Source organism: Protopterus annectens, chromosome 4.part0 (assembly GCF_019279795.1).
Source record: "Protopterus annectens isolate FY-2018-M chromosome 4.part0, PAN1.0, whole genome shotgun sequence".
Taxonomy (NCBI): domain Eukaryota; kingdom Metazoa; phylum Chordata; order Ceratodontiformes; family Protopteridae; genus Protopterus; species Protopterus annectens.
This window is the reverse complement of record NC_056733.1, coordinates 757,801,339-757,828,377: the sequence shown is the minus strand read 5'-3', so window position 1 is coordinate 757,828,377 and position 27,039 is coordinate 757,801,339. Positions and strand designations below refer to the sequence as shown.

The window sequence follows — 27,039 nt, the reverse complement described above, 5'->3', positions numbered from 1 at the left end:
AATACTTGACTGAGATGCTTGACAAGGGCCTATCTTTTTCTTCATTAAAAATCCATGCCTCTGCCATCTTGGCTCATTACAACATGGAGCCTCCCCTCTTTTCTCATCCTCTGCTTAAACAGTATCTTAGAGGGGCCAAAATTTTAAGGCCTCCCAGAAGATCACCATCTCCTGCATGGGACTTCAATTTTGTGCTGGAAAAACTCACCCTGCCTCCTTTTGAACCAGCAGCTACTATGGATATAAAATTTTATCTTGGAAAACCGTTTCTTCTTGGCAATCACTTCAGTAAGAAGGGTTTCAGAACTACAGGCTCTCATGGCTGTGGAGCCTTTTATTACATTTTACCCGGACAGGGTGTCCCTCAGGACCAATCCTTCCTTTATGCCTAAGGTGGTATCCAGTGTGGCTCTTAACCAAACAATTCACCTGCCAACATTTTACCCAAATCTGCAGAACAAGGGGGAGCGGATTCTGCATTCATTGAACGTACACAGGCAACTAAGATTCTACTTAAACAGGACCAAATCTCTAAGAAAGTCTGAGCAGCTACTGGTGGCATTTGCTTCAGGATCAGAGGGGAAGGCTATATCAAAGCAGACTATTTCTAAGTGGATAAGCCACTGCATTCGTTTCTGCTACTTGCACCATGGCAAACCTGTGCCCAAGATGATCAGGTCACATTCCACCAGGGATGCCTCTACCTCAGCAGCCTTTCTCAGAGGAGTTCCAACCAAAGACATTCTAGAAGCTGCTACTTGGAGCTCTGTTCATACCTTCACAAAGCATTATCATTTGCCTCTCTTCTCCAAATCCAGGGCAGGCTTTGCCACTGCAGTTCTGCACGGCCTTCTAGCTGGTCCTAATGCTATTTAGTTCCATCCTCCCATCCATAGCTTTGGGATTCTACCCAAATGTAACGACTGCAACAGTGAAACTCGAAGAACATAGTACAGTTGTGTACACTTACCATAAATGTAGATGTTTGAGTGTATTCACTGTTGCAGTCCGGTTTACACACCCGCCATCCCCGTTTTCTATAACTTCTCTTTCCTTCACTATATTCTAAAGCCTTTGTGGTGTATTTGCTTTTAGATGAAGGTAAAGTTTATGTTGTTAAAAGTGCATTTACATATATTGCTGTTTTATATATATATATATATATATATATATATATATATATAAATAATTTTTTTTGCTCCCCATTTGGGGAGCACCTGACATCTGGGGCAAGAAAAACTGAATAAAATGGCGTTGACTGCATGTTTTATACCCCTGATGACATGACGTCATGGAAGAGGAGACAGCAACCAACGCAGGACCCAAGACTTTGTTATTCAGGCCGACTGAGGGCAACCTGCCAGCAGATTACCCAAATGTAATGACTGCAACAGTGAATACACACGAACGTTTACATTTATGGTAAGTGTACACAACTGTACTTTTCTCTTTCTACAAACCCTTTCTTTCTGCCTAAAGTAGCTTTCAAGAATAACCTTAACAGTTCCATTCATCTTCCTGTGTTTTTTTCCAATTTTTCCAGCAAAGACAAATATCTTTTGCATTGTCTGGATGTACATAGGCAATTAACTAATTAACCCCAAGTACCGTCCTATGGCACCTCTGTGCTCAACACCGAGCGTGCTATGACATGATAGGAATTCCATTATGTTAATCTCAAGTGCCTTAATGCTGCGCAAGTAAGTTTACAGCCCTAATTTCAAGCTAGTGTTGAAAGATCAGTTGAAAAAGTAACCAAACGTTGTCAGTTACCTTCTCAACTTCGGATTTAAAGTGAATCCTCCTAGTGGCTTGACATTATTTATTTGTCATGTAGATTGCCATTGAATGGTCATGTCTGCCTGGGTATGGCTGTGCATATTACTCAACATTAATTATTTTATGGATGCCGCTGTAGTCATTCAACTCTCTCTGGGTGTGGTCCTATACATCAGTGTCAGCAGTCGTACTTTAGTGCTGTCTATTGCTCATGTTATCCTTCTCTGCTGACTGCCATTTCTTTTGTTCAGAACCTTAATTTCCCTTATGGAACAGTAATGATTGTGTGCACTAAAATCTGATACACAAAAAGAAAACTCGGTCTTCTGCTGTAGAGGTTTCTGGTTTGGATTCGTGATTTTAACAGGTTCGTCTGGTCAATGGCTTTTAAGTTTGAACAAATGCTTCAGCTAACCCATTTGTGATTAGATGGTAAGAAGCTGGTATGAAAGCTGTTTTGTAGCTTGAACATTTTACATCTCTTTTGTTATCTGTGAGAGTGTAAATCTGTATAGAAAAGTTGCACAGAGGTGATGAGAGGAGCCATGCATACTTCTCAACTATCCAGATTTTTGCAAAATGTCCACATTTTTGCCTCTTATTTTTGGTCTGTTGGTCATTAATTTTTGTGCTTTTCTGGGAAATCATTGAGGATTGAAATCACTAAATAATTCTTTATAATGACCGATATCTGAGTTTCAGATATCATATCCTTCTGAAAATATATAATAATGTAAAATTTGGCATTCTAGCAACTTTACATTTATAGGTGTGATATAATCTGTCCCTATTTTCAGGCCTTTGTTCCCTCCTAATTTTTTTTTTGGCTTTCTCCAGATTTCTTGTGCTGAGAGGTTGAGAGGTATGGAGCCATGCAAACAACTTTTGATCATTTTGTGTGAATGCGTGTGTGCATGTGTGTGTGTTTTTAACAGCACAGAACCCACGAACAGTCATGCAAAGTCAATGTGAATACACTTCCTGGATGTTGGAGGCTGCAAATTCTGAAGGTACACAGGGATGTGTATAACGTTTTCTGTTGACTGTGTTTGTCACCTAATATTAGTAGCTCAGCAATGAACTTAGGGTGTGTGTTGCTGTGGATGAATATTTTGGAGAATTGTATAAGTGCGTTTCATGTACTCATTGTTATTTATCTTTACTCGTATGCTTAATACTTTCTAGTATAACATGTAAAATGCAGCTGCAGTAGTGACTTTTGCTGTGTGTCAGTGTTTGTACTGAGCTTTTCGTGGTTAAAAGGGCACAGTGCTTTATGGTTAGAGATGAGATGGGAGGGGCCTCTTTACCCCGCATTGCATATGGGCTAATATTTCTTTAATCAAATCGTATTATCTGAGAAGATTTGTAGTTTAATCGCCATTTGAAGTGCATCAGAAACGCAAAAATCTATAATGTTCACCCATTCTCAAATATCCTTTTAATTTGACCTGATATTTTTTTTTTCAGACACATGAGCCTGCTGCTGCTTTGAGGCGCCAGTTTTTTTTTTAACCTGCTACCAGTAGTCTTACTAGAAAGGGTTGGGGATTATAGTTGATTGATGTTTGTAGGTAGGTTGAGCTAGCCTTTCCAAGGGATAAAGCCTTCAGTGCTGATGGAGGTGTGCTTGGTGTGAAAGAAGGAGAAGGAGAAGAGAGGTCATCTCTCTCTACTCTTCCCTCATTAGGCCAATCATTGAGTATAATGCCCCATTTAGCATGTACCTCACTAGACACATGCAACAGCTGGAAAGGCCACAAAAGTACCTCACAAAGACGATCCTAGGCTATAAACACATGTCCTACATGGACAGACTCAAAAAAACTCCAGCTATTCTCGGTCTCATGTCGTCTACTAAGAGGCGATCTCTGCTTGACTTACAAAGCCATGTCTGACCCAGCTCTGTTAGAAATGCTACATTTAAAGAAATCCCAATCTCTCTGCACCACACGCACCACAATCAGAAAAGTGCAGTTGTGTACACTTACCATAAATGTAGATGTCCGTGTATTCACTGTTACAGTCATCACACTTGGGTTATTTGCCTGCAGGTAGCCCTCAGTCAGCCTGAATTCCAGAGACTTAGTATTTCTGCATTGAATGCTGTCGTTTCTTCCATGGCATCAGGTATTCAGGGGTATAAAAACAGGAAGCTGATGCCATTACATCAGTGTTTCTTGCCCCAAATGTCAGGAGCCTCCAAATAGGGAGCTAGGCTATGGTGTGGAAACACCACCAGTAAAAAGTAAATACCAATACCAGTAGGATTAGCCATAGAGAGGAGAGAGAAGGAAATGGAGAAAACAAAGAGGCTCGAGGGAGGGAAACCAGGACTGCAACAGTGAATACACTCTAACATCTACATTTATGGTAAGAGTACACAACTGTACTATGTTCTTTGTGTTTCACTGTTGCAGTCATCACACGTGGGTTGATTCCCAAAGCTGAGGAAGGGTGGAGGCAGTCAAGATATGTTTGGGCTGGCTAGTAGGCCTTGCAAGACTGCTGTAGCAAATCCTGCCCTGGATTTGGAAAAGATAGGCAGGTGGTAGTAGCTTCCAGTATGTCCCTGGTAGGGACTCCCCTGAGAAATGCTGTAGAGGTAGATGTAGCCCTAGTGGAATGTGTTCTGACCCCCTGAGGGGTTGGTTTTCCATGGTGCTTATAGCAGAAATGGATGCAGTGTGCAATCCATTTTGAAATGGTTTGTTTTGAAATGGCCTTGAAATGTTGGCATTGTTTAACCGGATATTTTTGACAATATTTCTGCCTTTTTAACTTCTGACTGTTATTGTAACCAGAAGGATGGTTAGGTGAGATAACCTGAATTAATACTTTTAAATGGATCAGCCAGATAAGTTTGACATTTCTGATTGTCATTATTAGTATTATTATTATTATTATTATTATTATTATACTCAGTAGTTGCCTGAATGAGATAAAGGTTATCACTAGATGACTACTGACAGCATGGAGCTACCATATTTTTTGTGCATTTCTCCTGGCTTTGTCAGTCATGTGTGGAATTTGGGTGGGAGGAAGGGCTCAGTAATAGCTAAGTGTTATACTATTTCACTGAATGTCTCCTAGTTATGTGCAGCAGTTATCATCTGTGTCTCAGCATGCATACCTTTGCAATAATGAAAGGAAGGTCATGATCACATAAGCAATATGTGCAGTTGCAATATAGCAGTTAGTCATTATCACTTTTCTGGGAAAAGTCTCAGCTGCTGCCACTGTTATTCATATAAGTAGAAGTCGTTATCACTTTGAATGTATAAGCCAGGCTGTGTTTTTTCTCTAGTTGGAGTCATTGCAAGCAACCCCCCCCTCATTCATCTACTGCCTACCCTCCTAAACCTTCTTCCTGTATATATATATATATATATATATGTGTGTGTGTGTGTATATATATGTGTGTATATGGCTATATATGTATGTACATAATGTACTTGCACATATATATATTCTTCACACGTGTGTGTGTATATATATATATATATATATATAATTTTGGTGATTGTGTGTATCTCAACATTTTCCTGAAGGGGTCATTTGGGTGAATGTTTCATTTAGGGACGTGTATAATATGTAGTAATGAAGATGTTGGTAGGGGAAATAATTCATTCGTGTACCAGGGAAGTGCTTGTGAATACATGGTCAGACTGCTGAAGATTGTAATACAGATACGGTGCAACAAGTATAGGTTATCTATAGCTCAGGTTTCAGTGATGGTTATTATAATTTTTTGTTTATGTATCCAGCTTTTGAGAATAATTTATTATCTGTTAATATGCACATACTGGATTGAGGAAAACTGATGGGTCTTAATTATAACCAGAGTGATAGTCAGATGGGATAACTGGAATTATTACTTTTGTGACTAATTCTTACATGGATGAACCAGATAAGTTTGACATTTCTGCTTCTATTGCTGTACTTCTGGCTTATACTCAGTAGTTGGGCATTTTTCCACACTTTATTAGTCATGGGTGGAAATTAGGTGGTAGAAGGAAGGGCTCAGTAACATCCAAGTGTTATACTATTTTGACTGAATTATAATGATATAGTATTTCTACTGAATGATAATGAATGCCTCTGCACTCCACACTAACATGTATAAGTTATTTGGTTATATGGTTATGGAAATTGATTTGTTTCATATTTTGGTAAATAACTTTGCAAGGGAGCATCTGAATGTGCCAAGTAATACGTCATTTTGAAGACAGTAATGATAGTTCCAACATGGTAAAATAACTGTCCCTGTATGCTGTACACATGTACAGATCTCAGAGTTTGTTTTGGACTTAGGTTATGGAAGTTATGATTTTTTTTCATACTTTGCAAGGGAGCATCTGAATGTGCCAAGTAATGCATCGTTTTGAAGACAGTATTGATAGTTCCAACATGGTAAAAGAACAGTCCCTGTATGCTGTACTCGTGTACAGATCTCAAAGTTGGTTTCGGACTTAGGTTATGGAAATTATGATTTTTTTTTCTTATTTTGGTAAATAATTTTGCAAGGGAGCATCTGAATGTGACAAGTAATTTTGAAGACCGTATTGCTGGTTCCAATATGGTAAAAGAAATTGCGCCTATATGTTGTATACATGTACAGATCTCAAAGTTCGTTTTGGAGTTAGGTTATGGAAATTATGATTTTTTTCATGTTTTGGTAAATAACTTTGCAAGGGAGTGTGCCAAGTAATACCTCATTTTGAAGACCGCGTTGCTCCTTACAACATGGTAAAAGAACTGTGTCTGTGCACTGTACACATGTACAGATATCACAGTTTGTCTTGTACAATTATGAAAATTATACATTTCCAATACTTCTCATTATTATGCCCATATCTTTGCAAGGGAGCATGGTGATCACACAAATGTATAATTTTGAAGCTGACATTCAGACGCACAATGTCTACACTGATATGTAGGCTCTGTCTGTTACAGGTGATGAGATATTATGCTTTGTTTATCTATCAGTTATGAGAAATATATTAATCATATTTCTGTGAATATCTCCATAAAGGAGCATCACACAGTAATGGTATCATTTTAAAGCTGACATTCATACTAACAAATTAAATATAAATTGTATGGGTCTACATGGTACATTGACAAAGATATTGTGCTTTGCTTTTCCAAAAAGTCAAAAAATAGGCACAGTATCAACATTCCTTGCCAAATATTTAATAGTAACTTTGATATGCACTATCAGCATTTACACTGTTGGAAAGGTCAGTGTCTGCTGAACAACTTTCACATTTACATTTTTAGTCTAGCTCTTAGAGTTATGAACATTTGTTTTCTGTATGGTATTACAAATGTATTTTCTGAAAATGAGCTCAGACTGCACTGCTGTTCCTATGGTGGAATTAAGCAGGCAGCTTTTTTCTGAGCTGCTCCAGAGTGAATGAGTTAAGATTCTGTTTTGACTGTATCAAGTCTTTTAGGAAATCAAGTCAATTTGTCTCCTTTCAAAGCCCAGGCTGGGCTCTCCTGTGCTAAAGTAACTTTATCTAGGTGTCTGTCAGATGGTGTTTTGTTGACATAATCCTTGAAAGGCAAGACTCATCTACACAAGCCTAAAGGTCATTTGGTAGGAGCTGTAGCTACTTCTACAGCTTTTCTTTCTATAAGTACCTATGGGTGATATTTCTGCTACTGCTGCTGGGCTGGGGAACCACACTTTTGTGTCACATTATAAGCAGGACAGTCAATCTTGATCCAGGGCTTCCTTTTTTCCACTTTGTTGTGGAATATCTTTCCTTAGTTCCTCCTGAGGAATGTTAATGACTGGCGACTCTGTTACATAGGATGAATCCAGGCAAAGGTGACAACATTGGATATGAAAGTTATGTACTCAGCATAATGACAAATCTGTGTTCTGTCTCCATTTGTTTCAACATGCCTGCCCTCCTGCCCCCATGCCTTGTTGCTGACATGCTGTTTTTTTCCTCCTGTGGTTACTGGACATTGGAGGTAGTTTATTCATCTTGTTTGACTCTTGCTTTCCCCTTGGTTATTTCATTTTCCAAGTTGTGAGGGTCATACATTCAGTTTGCTATTTATCATGTTTTTTCCATGGGACAAAGTCTATCTGTGGAGTTGTTGAATGAGCAAGGAGTTATGGGTAAGGAAGTTGTAACTAAACAGGCTAAAGACTTTCAAGTTGTCCAGTCCAAAGTCCCCCAGGTTGAACCAGACAGACACCATAGATCTATTTTTATGGTGAGCACACATTCATTTTTCTTTCTTTATAACAGCAGTCTTTCAGTCCAGCATTACAAAAATTTCTCGATTCCTGTCTTACCTTAACTCATTTCATCCGAGTGATGCCTCCAGGTGCATCTGCAATTACCTCCTACTGACACCTCTTGGTTGTTCATATTTACATTTCAAAACCATGCTATGTACAAGGTTTTTAAAAGATTTCATCTTAAAGCTTACACAGTTGCAGACTCAACTGCATTAATATTTGACCTCTGTCTAGTGCATGTAAATAGATGTTAACTGTTTTATGCTATTAATTTATATAGATATAATTTTCACATTTTTCTAAATATCTGAACAACCAAGTAACACAAACAGAACTCCTTAGCCTCACATGAAAGCTCTCTATAAATAAAATGCTGCTGACAGTATGTGTGTAACTTGAGTGGTTGCTGAGCTATTGCTAATGTAATAGTAACTTTGTTTGCTGTGACTTATAAAATTCATTTTAAGACCTAGAACCTAAAGAATACTACCACTATAAAAAAGTTTATGCTGAAGGGTTTGCCGTTTATACTTCTTTTCATAACTCCTATGGTTCCAGAGATATGAGCATTGTTTGAAATGTGAGGACATAATTTGATTCTGCCAAAAGGCTTAGGCTCAGCCCATTGGAAGTTATAGTGCAAACGTCCTGAGCTCCATTGGAGTGAATGAATTAAACCTCACTCCTCCTTGTAGTATTCTGCATGTATTGTTCCCATAAATTCCATTCATTTCTATGTAATTTGCTCCTTCTCTTACCAGTTTTTATCTCTGGTTTAGAGTTTGATTTCCATTTTCTGCTAATCACTTTTTTTGGCAGCCAACAGAATTAAACTTGCAGACCCATTTATGTCTAGGCAATTCAGATCCTGTGTCCTAGCTCAAAAAATAATTTCCTTAGTCACAGCTATTTTGCTCCCCCAACATTTCTGACAGAGTACTCTGTAGGGAATTCTTAAAATCTGCCAGCCTCATTGCACTCCCATATAACATGTTCCCAGTTAACCTGCTTCTTCCCCCTTCACAACTCTGACATTTGCTAACTACCTGAGGAAAAATTGTTTGAACTCTGCTTGTGATATAAAAGTACCTTTGCAAACACTTCCAAGAAAAAATCTTAAACCTTCTAAACTTTACATACTTGGGAGCCATACTTATGTTCTCCCGTTGTTCCCTTGTAAATTGCTTATCCAGTCTATCTTCCTAATCTTTTCTTTTTCTCTCTGATTAATTCTTATAGGTACCACGCATTATTTTTATATGCTGTTTTGATTATCTTTTTAACAGCAACTTCTGTTCTGTATTCTACTAAAAACTCTACCAGAGCAGGTCTTCCACTTATGACTCCCTATCAACACATCCCTATTTTTATTCCTACTCCTAATGATCATGGCTGAAGACTGCATTTCCATGTTCTCAAATGGACATCTTACTGCCAAAAAGGTCATTTTAGGAATAGATGTCTGTGTTAGTCAGTTTTTACCTTCATATTATAATTCATGCAGTAACAATATTAGTTGGATGTAACTGTTGTAGTGAATATGTTTACACTTAGGTACTATATTGTTTTTTTTTTTTTTTTTTTTTTTTTTAATAGAGTTTCAGCTGTGTTGTATAGTTTTTGAGGTATGTAGTCTGAATTTGCTTTTGGGCTCCATTACATTCAGAGCTCTGTTTTGAAGTTTCGGAGTTAATCTAATTAAAACGTGGAATGTAATCATGTTTATAATACCCTTTGTGGCATCTTTGTAGGCTATATGCTTATTTTTGTGTGTACTTGTATTTGGATCATTTGCCAAAGGGCAGATATAACAGATGTTAATAAATTTTAGTATGCCATTCGACCATTGACAAGTGGTAAATGTCATAATTTATGCAAAACACTGAATAAATCTGGACTTTTTAAGTGAAAGGCGTAGTTTTTATGATGACTGAAAGTAGCACTAATCTTTGCTGCTGCTCTTAGATAACATATTAAGAGGGAGTGTAAAGTGTATTGAAGGAGTGAATGGGTAAGGATTCCTTTAAGCTTTTGTCTTTTCTTAAAATGTGTTGTCAGAGTAACTCCTGGCAACTTTTAGACTAAAAAAAATCAATACATGTTTTGCTTTATCTGAATACATACCATGTAGTAATGTGGGGTTAATTTTGTTCAACTTTTTTGCTTTCACAGACTACACCAAAGCACCGGCCATCTAGCACTCTGGATCCAGAGCTGATGTTAAATCCAGAAACTTTGCCACGAGCTAGCACTGTAGCAATGACAAAAGAATACTCTTTCTTTAGGACAAGTGTCCAGCGAGGACCAAAACTTGGTAGCTTGGGTCTTCCAGCCCCTTCTAAGGAAAGGAAAAGCACAAGGACTTCCAAGTCTAGCAAGATACGTTCACTTGCAGACTACCGAACTGATGAAAGTGGACTTGGAAATGCAAGTGGTAGATCACCAGGTGATGATATGTCATCTGGTTTGCTGAAGCCAAACAGAGGTAGTAGCACATCTGTTGTGTCTGAAATCAGCCTTTCATCCAATGTGGACGATAGATTGGAGACTTCCAGTCAGATTACCGATAATATTTCTGAGGCTGATGGTAGTGAGGCAGGACTTAGGATGGATGGGAATGAGAGTGACAGCTCTACATACAGCAGTGTCTCAGGTGTCAGCAACTCTAACCCTCTGCCATTTTTAGAGGGAAAGCAAGCAGTCCCTTACATTGTGGATGGCCAGGAAATCCGTCCTGAGGAAGTGGGACAGTTCCCTTCCATCAAGGAAGTGTTGCAGGCAGCAGCAGCTGAATACCAAAGTCAAACGCCAGATGAGAATGGTGAAGTACGCAGTCGGAGAGACAGCATTTCCAGCAGGTATGTTGGAGAATATATGGTAACTACACATGATGTTGTATGTTGCATTGTTTGAGATATATGGGGAAAGATTTGGGGTGGTTCATATACAGGGATGACCAGTTAAAAAAAAACTTTCTCTGTCACCCCCCCCCCACACACATAACACATGCCCCTCTGTCTTGATAATTTTTGTGAAGTACTGTAAGCCCTTTTACACAGGGTGTGTTTTATCAGCTGTTGTTTTGTGATCCTTAATTTGAGCATACTACTATTTTTTCTCCATGGATACAGTTCCTTACTTAGGTTTAACTGCAGCAGAAATTCACAGGGATTCTCTCTTCCCAGTTTTTACTCTGGCTGTTGTACAGCTGTGTGTGCCTCCAGGCGTTTCTGCAGTTACCTCCTGCTGCACCTGTAGGTGTCAAATATTGCTTATTCATATTTGCATTAATAGTTCCTAAACCATGCATAGACGGTGTCAGAATATTTTGTCTTGAAGCATACATGATGGCAAATGCAATTGTATTGATATTTTACCTCTGTCAATGTGTATTTGTTAGACCTGCAAGGTGATAACTTCATTTTTTAAAGGCTGAAATCACACCTACTGGGAGTTAAAGGGTACACAGTCAAAAGAGCTGTACTGAAGGGAATGAGTTAAGTAATTGCATTTTATTGCTTATTATCCATTGATTGCCGACAGAAGTGGCTGCCTCTGTGGTGTATGTTAACTGAAAAGTGAGAGTAAAAACAAGCTACATAGTCTCATAAGGATATTGCAGCTGGTGGAGAGTGAAATACTTTTTGAGGCCCCTAGTGGTAAGAAGCTTCAGTGTTTTTTTTTTTTGTTTGTTTGTTTTGTTTTTAAGATCTGCTCAGTAGCTGCATGTTACCCATTTCTTCTTTGAATGGGTTACGTGATCTGCAGATGGTTAGACAGAATGACCTGTATGCCCTAAAGGTTGGATGCATGAGTAAGCTGCCTTTTGAGTGGTTTGTAGAGAAGCTGTACACATGATATGCTATCTTATGAATGGGCAGCCACTGTCCAAAACACCCAGCAGTCATACCTCTCAACCTGGAAACATCAGAAATCTGGACAAGGCCCATGGAAAATAGGTACAAATCTGTACACTGATTAACATATAATTTGCATATATAATTGTGTAGCCCCACCCACTCCAATGGGATTGTGGGATATCAACTTTCAAACGCAAACTGAAGAACAGACAACCAAAATATGGCACCACTGACCCCCTGCAGCCATTCCAATGTCCCATTACCTGGTGATTTTGCCCCACTAATCTGTGCACTGCTTTACTTCTGCAATGATTATTTGGATTTATTTTAACATCTGCTAAACAGTACCATGTCAATGAAAATAGACTTGGCATTAAAACTTCTCTGCCCTTGAAACTCACATTCATTGAAATAGCATTGAAACTCACACCACATCCAAAGAAAATTTATCTGGCCAGTGGTGAATAAAGATTACCTTTGGGCTGTTTTCATATCATTGGCCCCTTGCACACAAAGCAAGAAACATATATGTGTTCTTTTCTGTGATGTACCTTCCTGACTTTAAGTTATATTCCTTGTATAATACATATAACACTTGTTAGAGCGCATTTTAAATTTATTGTTTGAACATTTTTCTAGTAGGCTGTACTGTAGGCAATGACACAAAATGCATGAACCTGTAATGACAAAACTGCCCAGTTCAGAACATTTCCATCATAAAAGTCTACTTCCACACCCACACTATAAATAGAATGATAGTAGTGTAAGCCATAGGTATCTTGCACAGCTTCTAGCACTTATTTTCAAGTTCTTTTTTTTGGGGGGGTCAAAAAACAGGGGCACATTTTAAACATTGCTTGTATAATTTTGGAAAGTTGCTAGAATAAAATGTTACCACCATGCATATCACTGGCAAGTCTTGAACCCAGAACCCTTTGCACTACAGTCAGAGCAACATACCACTATGCCAAATCAGCAGTTTCCTAAAAAATAGGAAGACTGAAACTTAATGGCTATCATTTAGTGAATTCAGTTCTCACTTCTCACCATAGCTCTCAACCTCTTAGCACAAAAAACCTGGACAAATGAAGACAATAATGGGGGAATACAAATTCTGTTCTCACTTCCCACCATATATCTTCTCAATTCTTAGCACAACAAATCTGGACAAAGCTGAGAAATGGTGGTGGCTAGGGACTTTAGGCTCTTGAGCCTGAAATACCTCTAGCCACCAGGTGTATTACATGGGGGGGGCATTTTCACACATACACACACACGTACACAGGCACACAGGCACACACACACAGACACACAGGCACACTCGGGTATGCCAAACCTGGATCCAAATAGTGTCCAAATTCAAAAGAGTGGAGGAGTGCTGCAGTTAATAAATAATCCAAAGTGAGCGAGTAATTTTCTGTTATGAATGGAGTGCTGCTGTTAAAACAAACGGCCTGCTAGTAAAAAAACTGCTGTTAATTTCTGTAACCCAAAGCAAGCGAGTGTGATTTCCCGCTCACATTTGCAGCCAGATCAGCCGGAAATAATAATGTGAGCTCAATTCTGACTGGCTAGTAGCCCTGACGGAGCTGACGTCATCGCGCACATGATGACATCAGCTCCGACAGTGCTGTTATTTCAAAAAATAAAAAAAAAAATTGGAAATGAAGGGGTGCCACTCGGGAATTGTGGCACCCCTTCATTTTGGACCTCAAAACTCTGTAAAAACCAAGTAATTTGGTATGGTTGAGAGGTATGCCAGCAGTACTTTTTTTTTGTAATTTTTTTTTTTGCATTTTGTGTAAGTGACTGGTTTATAGATGTTTACTAGGCTAATGACCACAAGGGCCTTTTAAGCCTAGCCATGCATCCCAAATCTGACAACTTCTGATACTCTTGATAAGTGAAGCAGGGGCTTGGGAGATGAACCATTTACATGTCGCCTGTGTCCATTAGAGACATAGGTGCCAAACCAAGGATGAATTTCCTGTTCCCCATCCAGTTATCCAGGTTACACTTGAATTGAGTTATGGAGGAACTGGTACTGTTGCTTCTTTTTTGTCCTATGTATCTACTCACAATTGAGTCCAGACTGACTTAATACATTCATAGGTAAGTGCTAGGGTACTTGGCCTTGCGGGCCATTTTAAGCTTAGCCAGTTTCCCTTTTTGTGCTCAAAATAACTATCCCATTTGGTTATAGATTGGCCTTACCCTTCTCTTGGCTGATAATTGTATACTACCCCAATAAGAATAACTGGGGTCATAAAATAGGTAATTTGAGGGACCTATACATGGGATGAAACAGTCAGGAACTTCCTTTGCACATTAGTAGTACAGGGGACAGTCCTGGGATAAATTTTCTGTCTCCCATACGCAGATCCAAGTTGCGCTTGAATATGGACTGGGATGAACTTTGTTTGATGTGGATGGGGAGTTGGACTCCATCTGTGGACTGTGGAGGAGCCCTTAAGGTTGGTTGCATTTGCATCAGTGAGTTAAATAAGATTGTGGCATCGAATGAGTGATCATGTGATAATGATGGTGCCCTCTCATTGCTTGAGTTAACACAGCAGATTATACTGTCAGGAAGATGATTTGTTACATTTTGTTAGTGTTCTGTTGCATGTAAGGACAAAGCCTTGATTGTGGTCCAGGGTTACCCATGTTCGATTAGTGCTCAGGATCCTGATGAAGCTGGCAGAGTAGGATTAGTATGCCTATTCTAGGGGACTGGAGAGCCAGTTTCCCTTTGAGGAGAGGCAGAAATACAAATGGGCCGCCTGCAGTCAGATATTAAGCTCTTCAAGCCACCACTTGGTGGTAGCATTCAGTATATTTCTGTGGAAGCATGCACTCGCATTGGGAAATCATTGTAGACCTCTGCAGTGACACAGATTGCATGCTTCCCTGTTAATGATGTTGGGTTAGGTCATTAAAAATGCTGTGACTGCAAGGGCATAAGGCACCCACATTACTACCAGGATGATGCCCCCCCTTAACATCCCTCACCCTGATCCCACATGACATTCCCTGGTAAGAGAATGAAAAGGCTGTGTCCAGTTGGGGGAGGTTTAATGGTTGGCAGGTACAGGGAAAAAATCTCATACAAAATAAGAATGTCTTGTTGTTGGAGGGGACGTATGGCAAACTGAAATTTGCCACCGTGAACCATACTTTCATGGTAAATCTGTGACTTGTGATTGGCTAGGTCTGCAAGTCTCTTATCTGTACTGTCTTACTGTGGTGAAGAAAAATCAGAGTCCTTTAGCCTACAGGATCATTGCTGCAGAACAGGCATTTACTACTAATCTGGTTTTAATGCATATTGGTGTGGGTTGCTGTTGTCCTGACTGAGATCACTGTTGCAGTATACCAAACAGCTAGATTTTCCACTGCTGACATCTGGCCAGGGGTAACAAAGCCTAAACCCTTCCAAAAGTATACATCTGATGTTTGACCTCAACTTGCAATTATAGGGCTGTATAAGCAGATCTTTATTTAGACTATCTTGCTGCCAGCCCAGATGTACGTCTTGCACTTGTCAGTTTGATTTTTCATATGATCATTTGTACCGTAAGCCGCCTCAGATTTCAGTAAGTGCCCCCTTTAGGAACCGTCTTTTCTGCTTAAGCACAGAACACGATTACAAATGCTTTTCCATTTGCTGGTTCTTTGTTCCCAAAACATTATGTTCCCTTTTGTCTTTGAACACATTTTTAGGGACCTAATGACTGAAGCGGTTGACCCCACTCTAAGATGGCAGATCCCTCCACACCCGATGTTCCTTTGCGCCTAAGAAAAAAGTCAGAATGCTTAGGCCTGAGACGCAATCTGCCCAGTCTGATTCCAATGTTCTGCAGGGGTTAGAGAAACCGTGTTACATCTGACTCTACCTCAGATGCCATTTATTTTGACTCCATTGGAGCCCAGTAGAGTCAGAGGACCGCATGTCTGAAGAGAATGCTACTGCATTTGGGAAGGGAGAACCACAGATTATTATCTGAGGGACCTAAAGGCATTCCACAAATGGGAAGAGGCTTCTGGAAAACTGAAGTAAGTCAGGGGTCGAAGCCTACATGCTTGTCTCAGGTGGACATTTTCCCCCAAAGAAAAAGCGATAAAAGATAAATGTTTCCTCTACCCTCCACTTCTAGGGAGAAGGAGTGGATGGTCTTTTCTTTTCAGGACCTGTTCAAGGCCATTATGGCTCTTAAGCCTCCTTCCTTTTCAGCTCCTCACCCACTCCACACTAGATTTCATGGAATCCTCCTTTTGAGGAGGAGGCCTCAAATTCTGATGAGCATTCCTTAGCTTGTTCCTCTCAAACCTACTCTCCCTACCAGGTACCCTCAGATGATGAGGATTCTCTCTCTCTCCTGATTCCCCAGTGGAAGAGGCATCCTTCAGAGAGAGTCCACTGTAAATATGATGAAACATTTTGAGTGGTCTAAGCAAATCTCTAGTGTCCAAATGAGGTATTATAATCTTACAGGTGGACAGTTTGGTCTCTTCTCCTGTCCCTCCCATTCTTGTAGCCTTTATTGCATCCACATTCACATCCACAGCTCCTGACTCTCGGCCCCCTGCTTCCAAAAGGCCAAACAGATTTTACAAGGTTCCAGATAAGGTTCATTTTAAGAATCCTGTAGCTTGACCCTTCAGCTGTATCCTTAGCCTCAGACAAACCTAAACTACTTCCAAATGCAAATGTCCTGTCATCAGACAGGGACAGCAGGGCTATAGATAGGTGGGGTAAAAAGATCTAGCCTACTACCCTGGCATTCAGGGACATTAATTATCAGACCCAGATAACCTAATACCTGTTGTCTGTCCTTAACAGTCTGAACAAGCAACAAGCCTGTGCCTGGCATGTCAGGCAAGGATTTCAAGCAGCAAATTTCATCCTCGGTAAATCAGGCTACTCAAGTGGCTAGAGGTACAGTATAGAATCCAGATGTGTTGCTGTTGAGGCCTCTTCCAGAGCATCTGCTTCTGGATGGGTTATTTGGAGATATGCGTGATTATGAAAACCAGCCCCTCCCAGACAATTTCAAGGCTAAACTTTGAGCCTCCCCTTGACGGGGACTTTTGCTAGGACCACAGGCATCCAACTTATTCATAGTTTTCCCTTGCTCCTTCAGGACTGAAAGCAAATCCTTCTTCTGTGGCTGGACACCAGAGGAATTAACCTGCCAATCCCACTTCCTTTGTTAGAAGAGATCACAGGTCTTAGAAACACAAAAAGGCTCCCAGAAAAGGTTTCCTGAAAAAAACCTGAAAGTGATCTGAGTGACCTCTCACAGATAAGTCTTTGTGACTATATTCCCATCCCCCTCCTCTTTCCTACCATTCGTACCATACCATTCCCCTTTTAAAATACCTGTCTCTCCATTACAAGTTGAGAAAAGATTATCACAGACAAAGGTGGTACTCTCCATCATCAAAAAAAGGTTACAGCTTGTCCTGGAAAGAACTACTTCCCTTCACAGGCATTCTACCTTCTCTGAAAAAAAAGTTCAATTTTCTCCCTCCCATCCTTTGGGAACTACAGTCCCAAGGGACCATAGAACCAGTTCTTCCTCAGTTTGTGTGATGTTTCTGCTCCAGATTGTTTCTGGTACCAAGAAAAGGAGGACAATGGAGACCCGTACTGCATCCCTCACAGCTCAACATCTTTAAAGCACCTACTTGCAGAATGTTGTATTCAGACCTTTCTCCCCTTTATCCTTCCATAGGCTTTTCTAGTGTCTTTGGTTTTGAAGGATACATAGCTGCATATCCCATTGTGATGTTCTTGCAGGAAATTCCTGGGATTCTTTACTGGCTCATCACATTTTCAGTTTACTGGTTTGCCTTTTTGGCTTTCCACAGCCTCCATAATCTTCACAAAGTGCCTGGCCTTGTTTATAGCCTTTTGTAGAACTCAAGAAATACAAGTATTCCCCTACCTAGAAGAGATACTAATGCAAATGTCTTGGCCTCAGGTCTTGCTGCATGCCTGCATCTCATTTCCTCTCACCCTCCTCCTTCAACTGGGATTTACTGTCAGTTTCAAAAATTCTTCCCTTCAGCATACTCAACCTAGTTTTCCTGGGTTGCATACTAGACACCAAAAACATGCAGGCCTTCTTGCCCCAGTAAAAGGTGCAAATTCTCACAGCTTACTTCAACACACTAATCTCTTTCCAAGCTTGTTCAGCCAGGGAGATTTTCAGTGCACTAGAATTCATGGCAACAACCATATCAATACTTCCTTTAGCCAGGCTCCATATGAGGAAAAAATCAGTGGTACCTGAAAATTGTGTGGCCTCCGCACTCATCCCCTGGACACACAGATTTCTCTCATGCCCTGTCTCAGAGATCCTTTGGTGGGTGACAGGTGACCCTCAATTCAGGCTTGCCTTTCAAGGTACAAACTCCCAAGTCAAGAGCTTTGCACAGATTCCTCGGGCGAGGCTTGGAGGGCATGGATGGGAATTCACAAGATTCAGGGTTGTTGGAAGTCCAGCCTTAAGGAAGAGCTCCTTAACTTGAAAGAAATGAGGCCTTCATTCTGGAAACCAGGACCTCTGAGTATTCACAGACAACATAATAGTCATGTGGTACATAAACATGCAAGGAGGAACCAAATCATAACAGTCATGCATGTTGGCTCAGATTGCTTGCAACCTTGCCACCAAGGCAGGCATGTCCCTTCAAGTAGTATACATTCCCTCCAAGGAGAGCATCCTGGCAGATTCTCTCAAGCAGGTCCATCTGTGACCCCCCAAGGATAGATACTGAACAAATAGATCATCTTAGATGTAGTCCACAGGTGGGGAACACTGCAAGATAGACTTGCCTTAGAAAGCAAAAAAGCATCTCCCTCTTTTTTGCAGCAGGAATCCTTGCCTTTTGGCTTGGAGGGCAGATGATTTATCCTTCCAGGTGACGGGCAATTTATTTATTTATTTATATGTGTTGACCGGGAGTGTCCAACTGGACGTAGGTCCATTTTCAGCGGAGGCCTGGGGAGAAAAGCTCCACAGTTAAAATAAACAGACAGTAGTTACACTGGATTACATAGCGATTGACAATTTACATAGCAATTACTTACAACATGTTTACAGATGAAGAACATAGTACATCAGTAGACAACTAGAATCTTTATCTGTGAAGTACATAACGGACATTAACAAATGTTACAATAAGAAGTTCCTGCTGTATAGTAAGTACTAGGCTTATAAGCATCTGCACTTGCTATAATCAAGGTAGTTAGTGGAGTGGAAAGAAAGGTAGTGGTTGGATGGGGTGGGTGATATTAGAGTGGGAGTTGCAAGGGCATAGCCAGCATGTTTTTAGGTGTGCTTTTAGTGAAGTTTTGAAGTGGGTGCATGATGGTATGGAGGTAATTGTGGGTTTCTTTACCTTCCCTCCATTTTAACTCTGCTACCAAATGTTCTGCTAAAGATCCAGAAAAAAATTTACCTGCGACTCTCTTTTGACCAAGTAACCATTGATCCTTTTATCACTTAGCCAGGGGCAGTCACCACAAGCTACCCCACAAAGTGGACCCAGTCATACCACAGAAGGTTTGTTGCTTCACCCAACTTATTTGTTAACCTAAGCCTATGGATGATAATAGTCTGATCACCTCCAGACTTTTGTTCTAAGGATGTGGTTCTGCAGGAGGCAAGGAGACACCCACCGTAAGAAAATTGTATATAGCCAAATAGAAGAGATTTTCAATATGGTGTCAAGCAACCAGTCCAGACCCTATAAATTCAGAGGTTCCTCTTGTTTTATGCAGTTTGTGTGAGCTCATGAAATGTAATCTGGCTTATTCATCTGTTAAAGCCCAGCTTTCAGCCATATCATCTTGCCTTTTCCTCCGTTTTCCTGTTATGTCCTGGCTTGAGATCAAGTAATTTGTAAAAGGGGTTCTGCACTTAAAACCTCTGAAAAAATGTGCACCCCCCTACCAGCATCTCAACTTTGTACTGGAAAAATTCACTCTGCCCTTCTTTGAATCAACCACTTCTACTTTCAAAATGTCACACCTGGAAAATCATTTTGCTGCTGGCTTTCATTTCTCCTAAGATAGTCTCAGAGCTACAGGTGCTCTTGGCTGTTCCTCCTTTTCTTATTTTACATATGGCAACATATCCCTGAGGGTCAAACCCCATCCCCCTTTTCATGCCAGAAGTGGTAAATGAGATGCCCCTAAACCAGGCCATCAGCTGCCTCCTTTCGCTCTTTAGATGTACCACAGACAACTACGTTTCTACCTGGACAGAATTAGTCTGTTCGTAAGTCAGACCAACTGTCTCTTTAATGGACTCTAAGCTAGGCCAACCAGTATCCAAACAGATTATTGCAAGCTGGATTTCCAAGTCCTTTTCCTTTTGTTCCCTGCCCTCTTGCCTAAGGGCTCACTCTACTAGAGTAGTAGCCTCTTCTAGGGCTTTTTACAAAGGTGTAGATTCCAGAACCATCCTTGAAGCTGCTAACTAAATCTACAGAATTGATGTCTTTTCCATGTCTGAGATTGCCTTTGCCAGGTTGGTCCTTCCTGGCCTGTTGGACAGTTTTCACCATTGTAAGCCATCCTCCTGTCTGTTCCTTAAGCTTTGTGAATCCGCTTATCTGTTTGGAATACTGCATCACTGATTCAGTCAGGGTACAGTTGTATAAGAACTTACCATAACAGTAGATGTTCTGCTGATCACTGTTGCAGTATTCTTTCCCACTTCTGGCCATTTCCCAGTTTTCCTTTTCTCGGCTGCCCAGTCTGACAAGACCCTAGGACTGAGGGGGGGGCCCTCTCCTCTCTTACTATGCCCCTCCTATCTGTCAGCTTTTCTCTCTGTCTTCAGACTGCTGGCTTAAAGATGGTCTGAGGAATTATGGTCATACATCCACTTGTATATCCCTATGGTTGCGTGTTGAGGTCATACATTGGACGTGTGTGTCTGCGAATGTTTAGGCTTTTGTACCCTGGCCATAAATCAGTAGTGGAAAACCCATTTGTTTGTAATACTACAAAAGTGATCAGTAGGACAGCTACTCTTATGGTGTTATACAGCTGTATATTGTTCATACTATGGCCTTCAACACAATCCCCTTTAGTATTCTTAATTACATCAGCATTGTCGAGCAGGCTTTTTCCCATGGTGGCCACATAGAATTTTTTGCCTGTCCTTGTTTGTCTGTAATGTGTATTTTCTTGCTTTACAAAACATGGGCAATGGTCTTTCTGTTAAGCCTGGATTATTGTTAGTGTTCTTTTTGTTAGCCTGAAAGCATAGAGGCAAGTGCAACACATTGGTAAAGTCAGAGATCCTTCTACAGGGTGAACTGTATCGGGGCAAACCTAAACACAGATCTGTAAATATCAAAGCAAAGCTGTATACAAATGAATAAATCTTCAAAATGGTGTTTTACCCAATAAGAAAATGTTACTTAACAATATTGAGGAGCATCTTGCTGTGTGAACCTGAAGAAAAGTTTCCACCATTTCTATCTACAGTAACAGTCTGGGTTCAATCTTTATATATATATATATATATATATATATATATATATATATATATATATATATATATATATTATATTGCCAAATGTTTTCTAAAGTAATTTTAAAATACTGCATGCGCCTGCTTTATTTTCATAAAATATGAAGCAAAATATCTCTGTTCCACTTAATAAAATCTAATATTCATCATTTGATGATTGTTGCAGTAGCCTGAGTTAAATTGGTTATATACTGTATAGGATATTAACAGCCAGCCAGCTCCCGGAGCTTACGGGTACTTTTCACGTGCTCAGACTTTCAGCAGCTTGAGAAAGATGATGAAAATCAATAATTTGGCCACCAAGCCCTTCAGAGCTTTCCTGACATTGATGAATGCTCCTCTTGTGAGCTTTTGAGGATCGACAGTTGGCTAATGTTTCTGTGTTGCTGGGCAGGTAAGTTACCTTTGGGGAAAATTTTTGACATTATTTTCAACAGAAACTTCAATTTTTCTGTAAAATGATTTATTTTCAGTTAGGAAAAAGTGTTTTATTGGGCTGTCAAGTGTGTCATCTTACTTTTGTGAAAAAATGTGTTAACACTTTTTTCGCTTTGTTTGCTTGCTTAAAACCTTTATTAAATTACTTTTGGGGCAGGTGCAAGTGTTTATGGTACTTTTCACAGTGTTTTTTGTGCAGACAAAACCTACTTTTTATTACTTAACCTGTTTTTCCTCCTGTTCCTGTTAATCTTGTCTTGGCACCAGGCTCCATTTTTGATTTACCATGGAACTTAATACTGTCTTCTTTTTTTTTTGTGGCTGGAAGAAGGAAGAAAAAACTTTCCAGATAGACTTTGCTTCTTCCGTAGGCTAAAGACTTGCTTCAACCACTGATAGGTGACTGTGATGTGGCTATTTCTGGTTTGTTAGACCATTCATCTTCTACCTTTGCTCACTCTAGTGTACTCCATTCTGCCACCATGAACCAGGGGATTGAGTCGCAATGAATGTGAATTGTTCGAATTAAGTTAAGGACACAACTGTTAAGATTATGAAACCCAACAAGGGGGGCGAAGCAGACCTCATGAATTAATTTGGCTATTCAGACAAAATTTTGGAATTGTTGCTGGAAGTGAGAAAATACATGCCAGTGTAAAAAAAAAATTAACGTTGCCTATCACAAAATTGACATATATTTAAAAGAACTAATTTTGAATGGTCTTATTACTAATTCTACCTACACATTTTTTATCCTGGATAAACCTACCATTCATGTTATTTTCAGCATACCCAAAGTTCGTAAGGATGTGTCTAATCCCCCTTTGAGACCTATAGTTTCGGCTAAGAGCCTGAACATGTACCCCCTGGCAGTTTATATTGACTGGAAGTTGAAAGCATTTATTTACTCCTTTTCCCACACCTTAAGAGATTTGTGGTATTTCCTGAGATGCTTTTGTCAAGATTTATTCTGTGAAGAATCATTTTGTGTGTTTGTATTGACTTTGATCTGTTTGGATGTATTCCATTTTCCAAGGTCTAAAATTGTTTTCTGAAGCTTTACTGAAATGTCCTTCACTTTCAGCTGATAAATTGTTAATTCTGTTGAATTTTATGGACCTAGTCTTGAATAATAACTTTATATATTTTGAAGGTGAATACTATAAGCAGTTACAAGGTGTTGCAGTGGGTGCAGTCTGTGCACCTTTGTTAGCCAGCTTGGTAATGTGTGCCTGGGAACAGACTTGTATTTTCATTTCCCAGTTCTTGAATTGTTGGCGTTTATATGCTAGATTTTTGGATGCCATTTTCATTTTGTGGAATGTTGCTAGAGCTAAACTGAATGATTTTGTAGAATACATCAACTCTACTACCTTGTTTTTTTTTTTTTTAATTCACATCCACTGTTCCAAATAATTAAAAAAAAAACATTTCTGAAAGTAACTGTATATAAACAGAGTGATACAGGAAACCTACCTTTCAAAGTGATCACCCTTGGTCCCAAAAGAAATCTTTACTGAAGGGGCAATTCTTCAGGATCAGTAGAATGACCATTTGATGATGTGGTATTTGAAGATGAGTGTAATAAACTGCTGACATGTTCTTGGAGGATACCCAAATCAGCTTGTAAATGACATTAAGGACAAGGTTGTCAATTTAAGACGTACTAGATTTCGCCCTATTTTATGTCAGAAAAATTTGGGGGAGAAGATCCCTACAACAGATTCATTAGACTTCAGTAGAACTTTAATCCTCAGGCATCATCCAATGAATGTTGAAGTAAAGAAAAATCTATGTAAATATTGGGACATTTTTAACACCAAACACAGTGTGGCTGATGTTACTGTTGAAAAACTTGTTATTGTACACAAAAGGGGTAGCAATATGAAAAATATATTCAAAAAAACTTTTATTCAACACTACAAGTAAGAAAGGCATAATAAAATGTGGATGGTGCAACCAGTGACCTTACATTTATGAGTGTGACACTGTTTCAGTATGGCACCCCAGACTAAGATTTGTTTAGCTGACAGAGTTAATTGTTTAACCAAAGGGGTGGTATATATCCCAGTTTGTGAGCCTTGTGATGCATTTTACATGGGGAAGACAGAGTGAGCTCTCAGTAAACGAATTTATGAGCATAATTATGATATTAGTAAGATGAATTTGAATAATGCCTGGTACAAGCACATGAAAGTATTCCCTCACAAGAAGTTTTTATTTGGAATACTTGAAAAAGTGTAAGTGAATCCTAGGGGTGGACCTTGCTAGACCATCCTGGAGTTCTTCACTTAAATTACATGTGATTTATGTGGTTTGAATGGCTATATTGCTATATCTTGCTTTTTTTAAGTTGCAGTCCATGAATTTGTAATGGTGTTAAGTATATTGTTTATACGTAGAAAATTTTTAAACTTGGTCAAATATTTGTTTTTCTCTATATATTTAATATATTTTTTGTACTTTTTAAATGTTTATAGATACAATTTGCCTTGCCAGGTTTGTATATTTCTGTAATGTACATTTTGCAGATATATTTATAATGTATTTCCTTGTAAGGATTTTAGTACTTGTTTTCTTACATGCACGATGACTGTGGGTTGAGGAACATTTTGTTATATATTTAAGTTTTAACATTTGTCTATGAAGTTAATCTGGAGTGGTTGTTAAGGAAGTGGTTCACACCATTCGACTGGTTCTGAAGAAGTCTATCGAATTCTAACACTGGTGAAAACGCTTAACTGAATTTGTCCTTGTTTTTCAATAAATAAATTAAATTCCTTGGGGCACAATAATGTTGTTTAGTTCAGGTTTCTTTTGCCTTGACATTTACTAGTTTGTTTGGGCTCCATCTTGTAATCTACCGTATCTTGTCAGGGAAGGCGAGTTGCATCCCAGTAGCATCAGACACAACAGGTCAGTCTGCAGACCTAGAATCTCGCATTCTGAAGCTTGGAAACAAATGTGACTTTAACCAAACAGCATAGAATAACAAGTAGTTACTTTCTGACTGATGCTAATTTCAGTGGGTTTAAAATATCTTCCAGTGTGCATCTTACATTTCAGGTATGCCAAATATTCTTGACCGTATATTCATCTGCATTTAACGTCTTTGCTCATTCAGTGTTTCCATTGCATTGTTTTTATGAATTTTGCTGTCTATCTTACCTTCAGTCAACATTCTTGTCGCTTTAATTTTGTATTTATTCTTTTATCTAGTGCATGCATTATTGGAGCTTATTTTATATATTATTGCATAATTATTTCCATTTCATTTTTCATTCATCGTTCATTTACTTTTTTTTTGTCATTCATTCGCCACTATCATAGACCCTTTATGAGAAGCAGCATAACACAGTTCATCATTTAAAATGTAAATGAAACTTTCACCAGACAGCATAGCCCCCTTCAGTTAGATATAGACATTTCATTTTTAAGTTAAGTTGAAGATTTAATACTTAAAATTTACATGTATATGTATTATTTTTTCTCTGGTATTTACTGATTTAAGTACTTTTAAAGTATCATTCAGATTACCACTCACATTTTAGTCACATCCTTTTCCCATTTAAACCACTGCCAATTTAAGTACTTTCCTCACTCATTATTCCTAGTACATTTTTGCATTATTTTATGTACTCTGTCTCGTTTTTTTGAAAACTGTTTCATCTCTCTTGTTTCATCCATTTTCCATTTTCTTTTGGAAAATAGGGAAGAGCTGAACAGCTGAAGTGTCCACTGTTTGTTTTTATGCATTTGTTGACTGTTTGCTTTGTTCTCTTGCCACCTTCCCCTACCGCAGTCCTTTCTTTCTTTGTCTGTTCATCTTGTGTCTTTCAAGGGTCTAAGTTTTTAATCCAAGTAGGTAAAAGTAAAAGACCTGAAGTATTGTAGTATACAGCAATGTGAAACAAAGTTTTATGTATCCACAGCATCATATGCAAGGAAGAAAAGTATTTCAGTTTGTAATAAAAATTCATTATCCACATAATGTCTCTTCACCCATTAAGATGATTTGCTTTCTACAGAAAATAGAAATAATTTTGTCATTTATCTTGTATGTCTTCAGTTTAATCAGTATAGGTCTTTTCTTCTTTCTCGGTCTCAAATTAGGAATATTTACTCTGCTGTTTTTATTTTAATATTAACTGATAAACATGTATATTCCAACCACGGTTTTAATTTTCTCTATTCAGAACCAGTATAACATCCAAAAACGACATAAGATAGAAAACTCACTTTATTTTTAACCAAAAAACAAAGCTTTCGGGAGTATCCCTTTCTCAGTGTTGATTAATACATTTCTAATTAAAAATGAACACATTATATAACAAACGGACAAATACCACATGACACAGCCAACCTATAAAAAACAATACATAAAAAGTCCAATCATAGTATTAAAGCTGTAGGACTCTATTTTAAAACTCTTGTTAAAAAAATATATTTTCAAAAATACCTATAAAATAAAATATGTTTATACTACATATAAAACAACTGAACACTAATTTATTACTAAAACTTTATGTATAGAACAGTGTAAATAAATGAAATATGCTTAATGATACTGTTTTTGCTTAAATTCCAGCATTGGCTTAATAGTGACCATATTATTCAGCCCAGGTTTTTTGTCTGCATTTAGCCTGACTATCCATTTATATTCAGCGATATCTAATTTATTAATTATATCGCCTAAATTTAGACTTCTCTCTATTATCTGTAGAACTTTAAATTTAAAAGTATGTTTTTCATTCGCATCATTCCTATGTAAAGCTAAAGCATTCGTGAGAATATGTCTTCTCATTTCTGATTTATGTTCTATGATCCTATCTTTTAAAGATCGTGAGCATTTGCCAACGTAAAACCCTGGGCATTGTGTGCACGTAGCTAAATATACAACAAAGGCAGTTTTACATGTTGCTTGGCATCGTATATCAAATTTAATTTTACTTTGTGGGTGTATAAACATTTTCTCACTACAAATGTCATTAAAACAGCAACATGAAAAAGAAGGAAATGTACCCATTTTAGCAAGCACCGAACAACACAAGAACGAAAATGATGTGCTGAGTATGAATAACTGCTCGTACGACAAGGATATGAACACGATTTATTAAAGAACAATAACAACTCCTGGTTT

General features: G+C 38.8%; 1 protein-coding gene across 2 annotated transcripts in view; it reads left to right on the top strand.

The window, feature by feature from the left end:
* Positions 1-27,039, top strand: part of GOLGA3 (golgin A3) — a 1,508,539-nt gene that overhangs the window by 507,285 nt on the left and 974,215 nt on the right. For both annotated transcript variants that reach the window (XM_044068715.1, XM_044068714.1), the window contains exon 5: positions 10,217-10,902. In XM_044068715.1, coding sequence (XP_043924650.1) covers positions 10,217-10,902 — 686 coding nt within the window. The remainder of the gene's footprint in view (positions 1-10,216; positions 10,903-27,039) is intronic.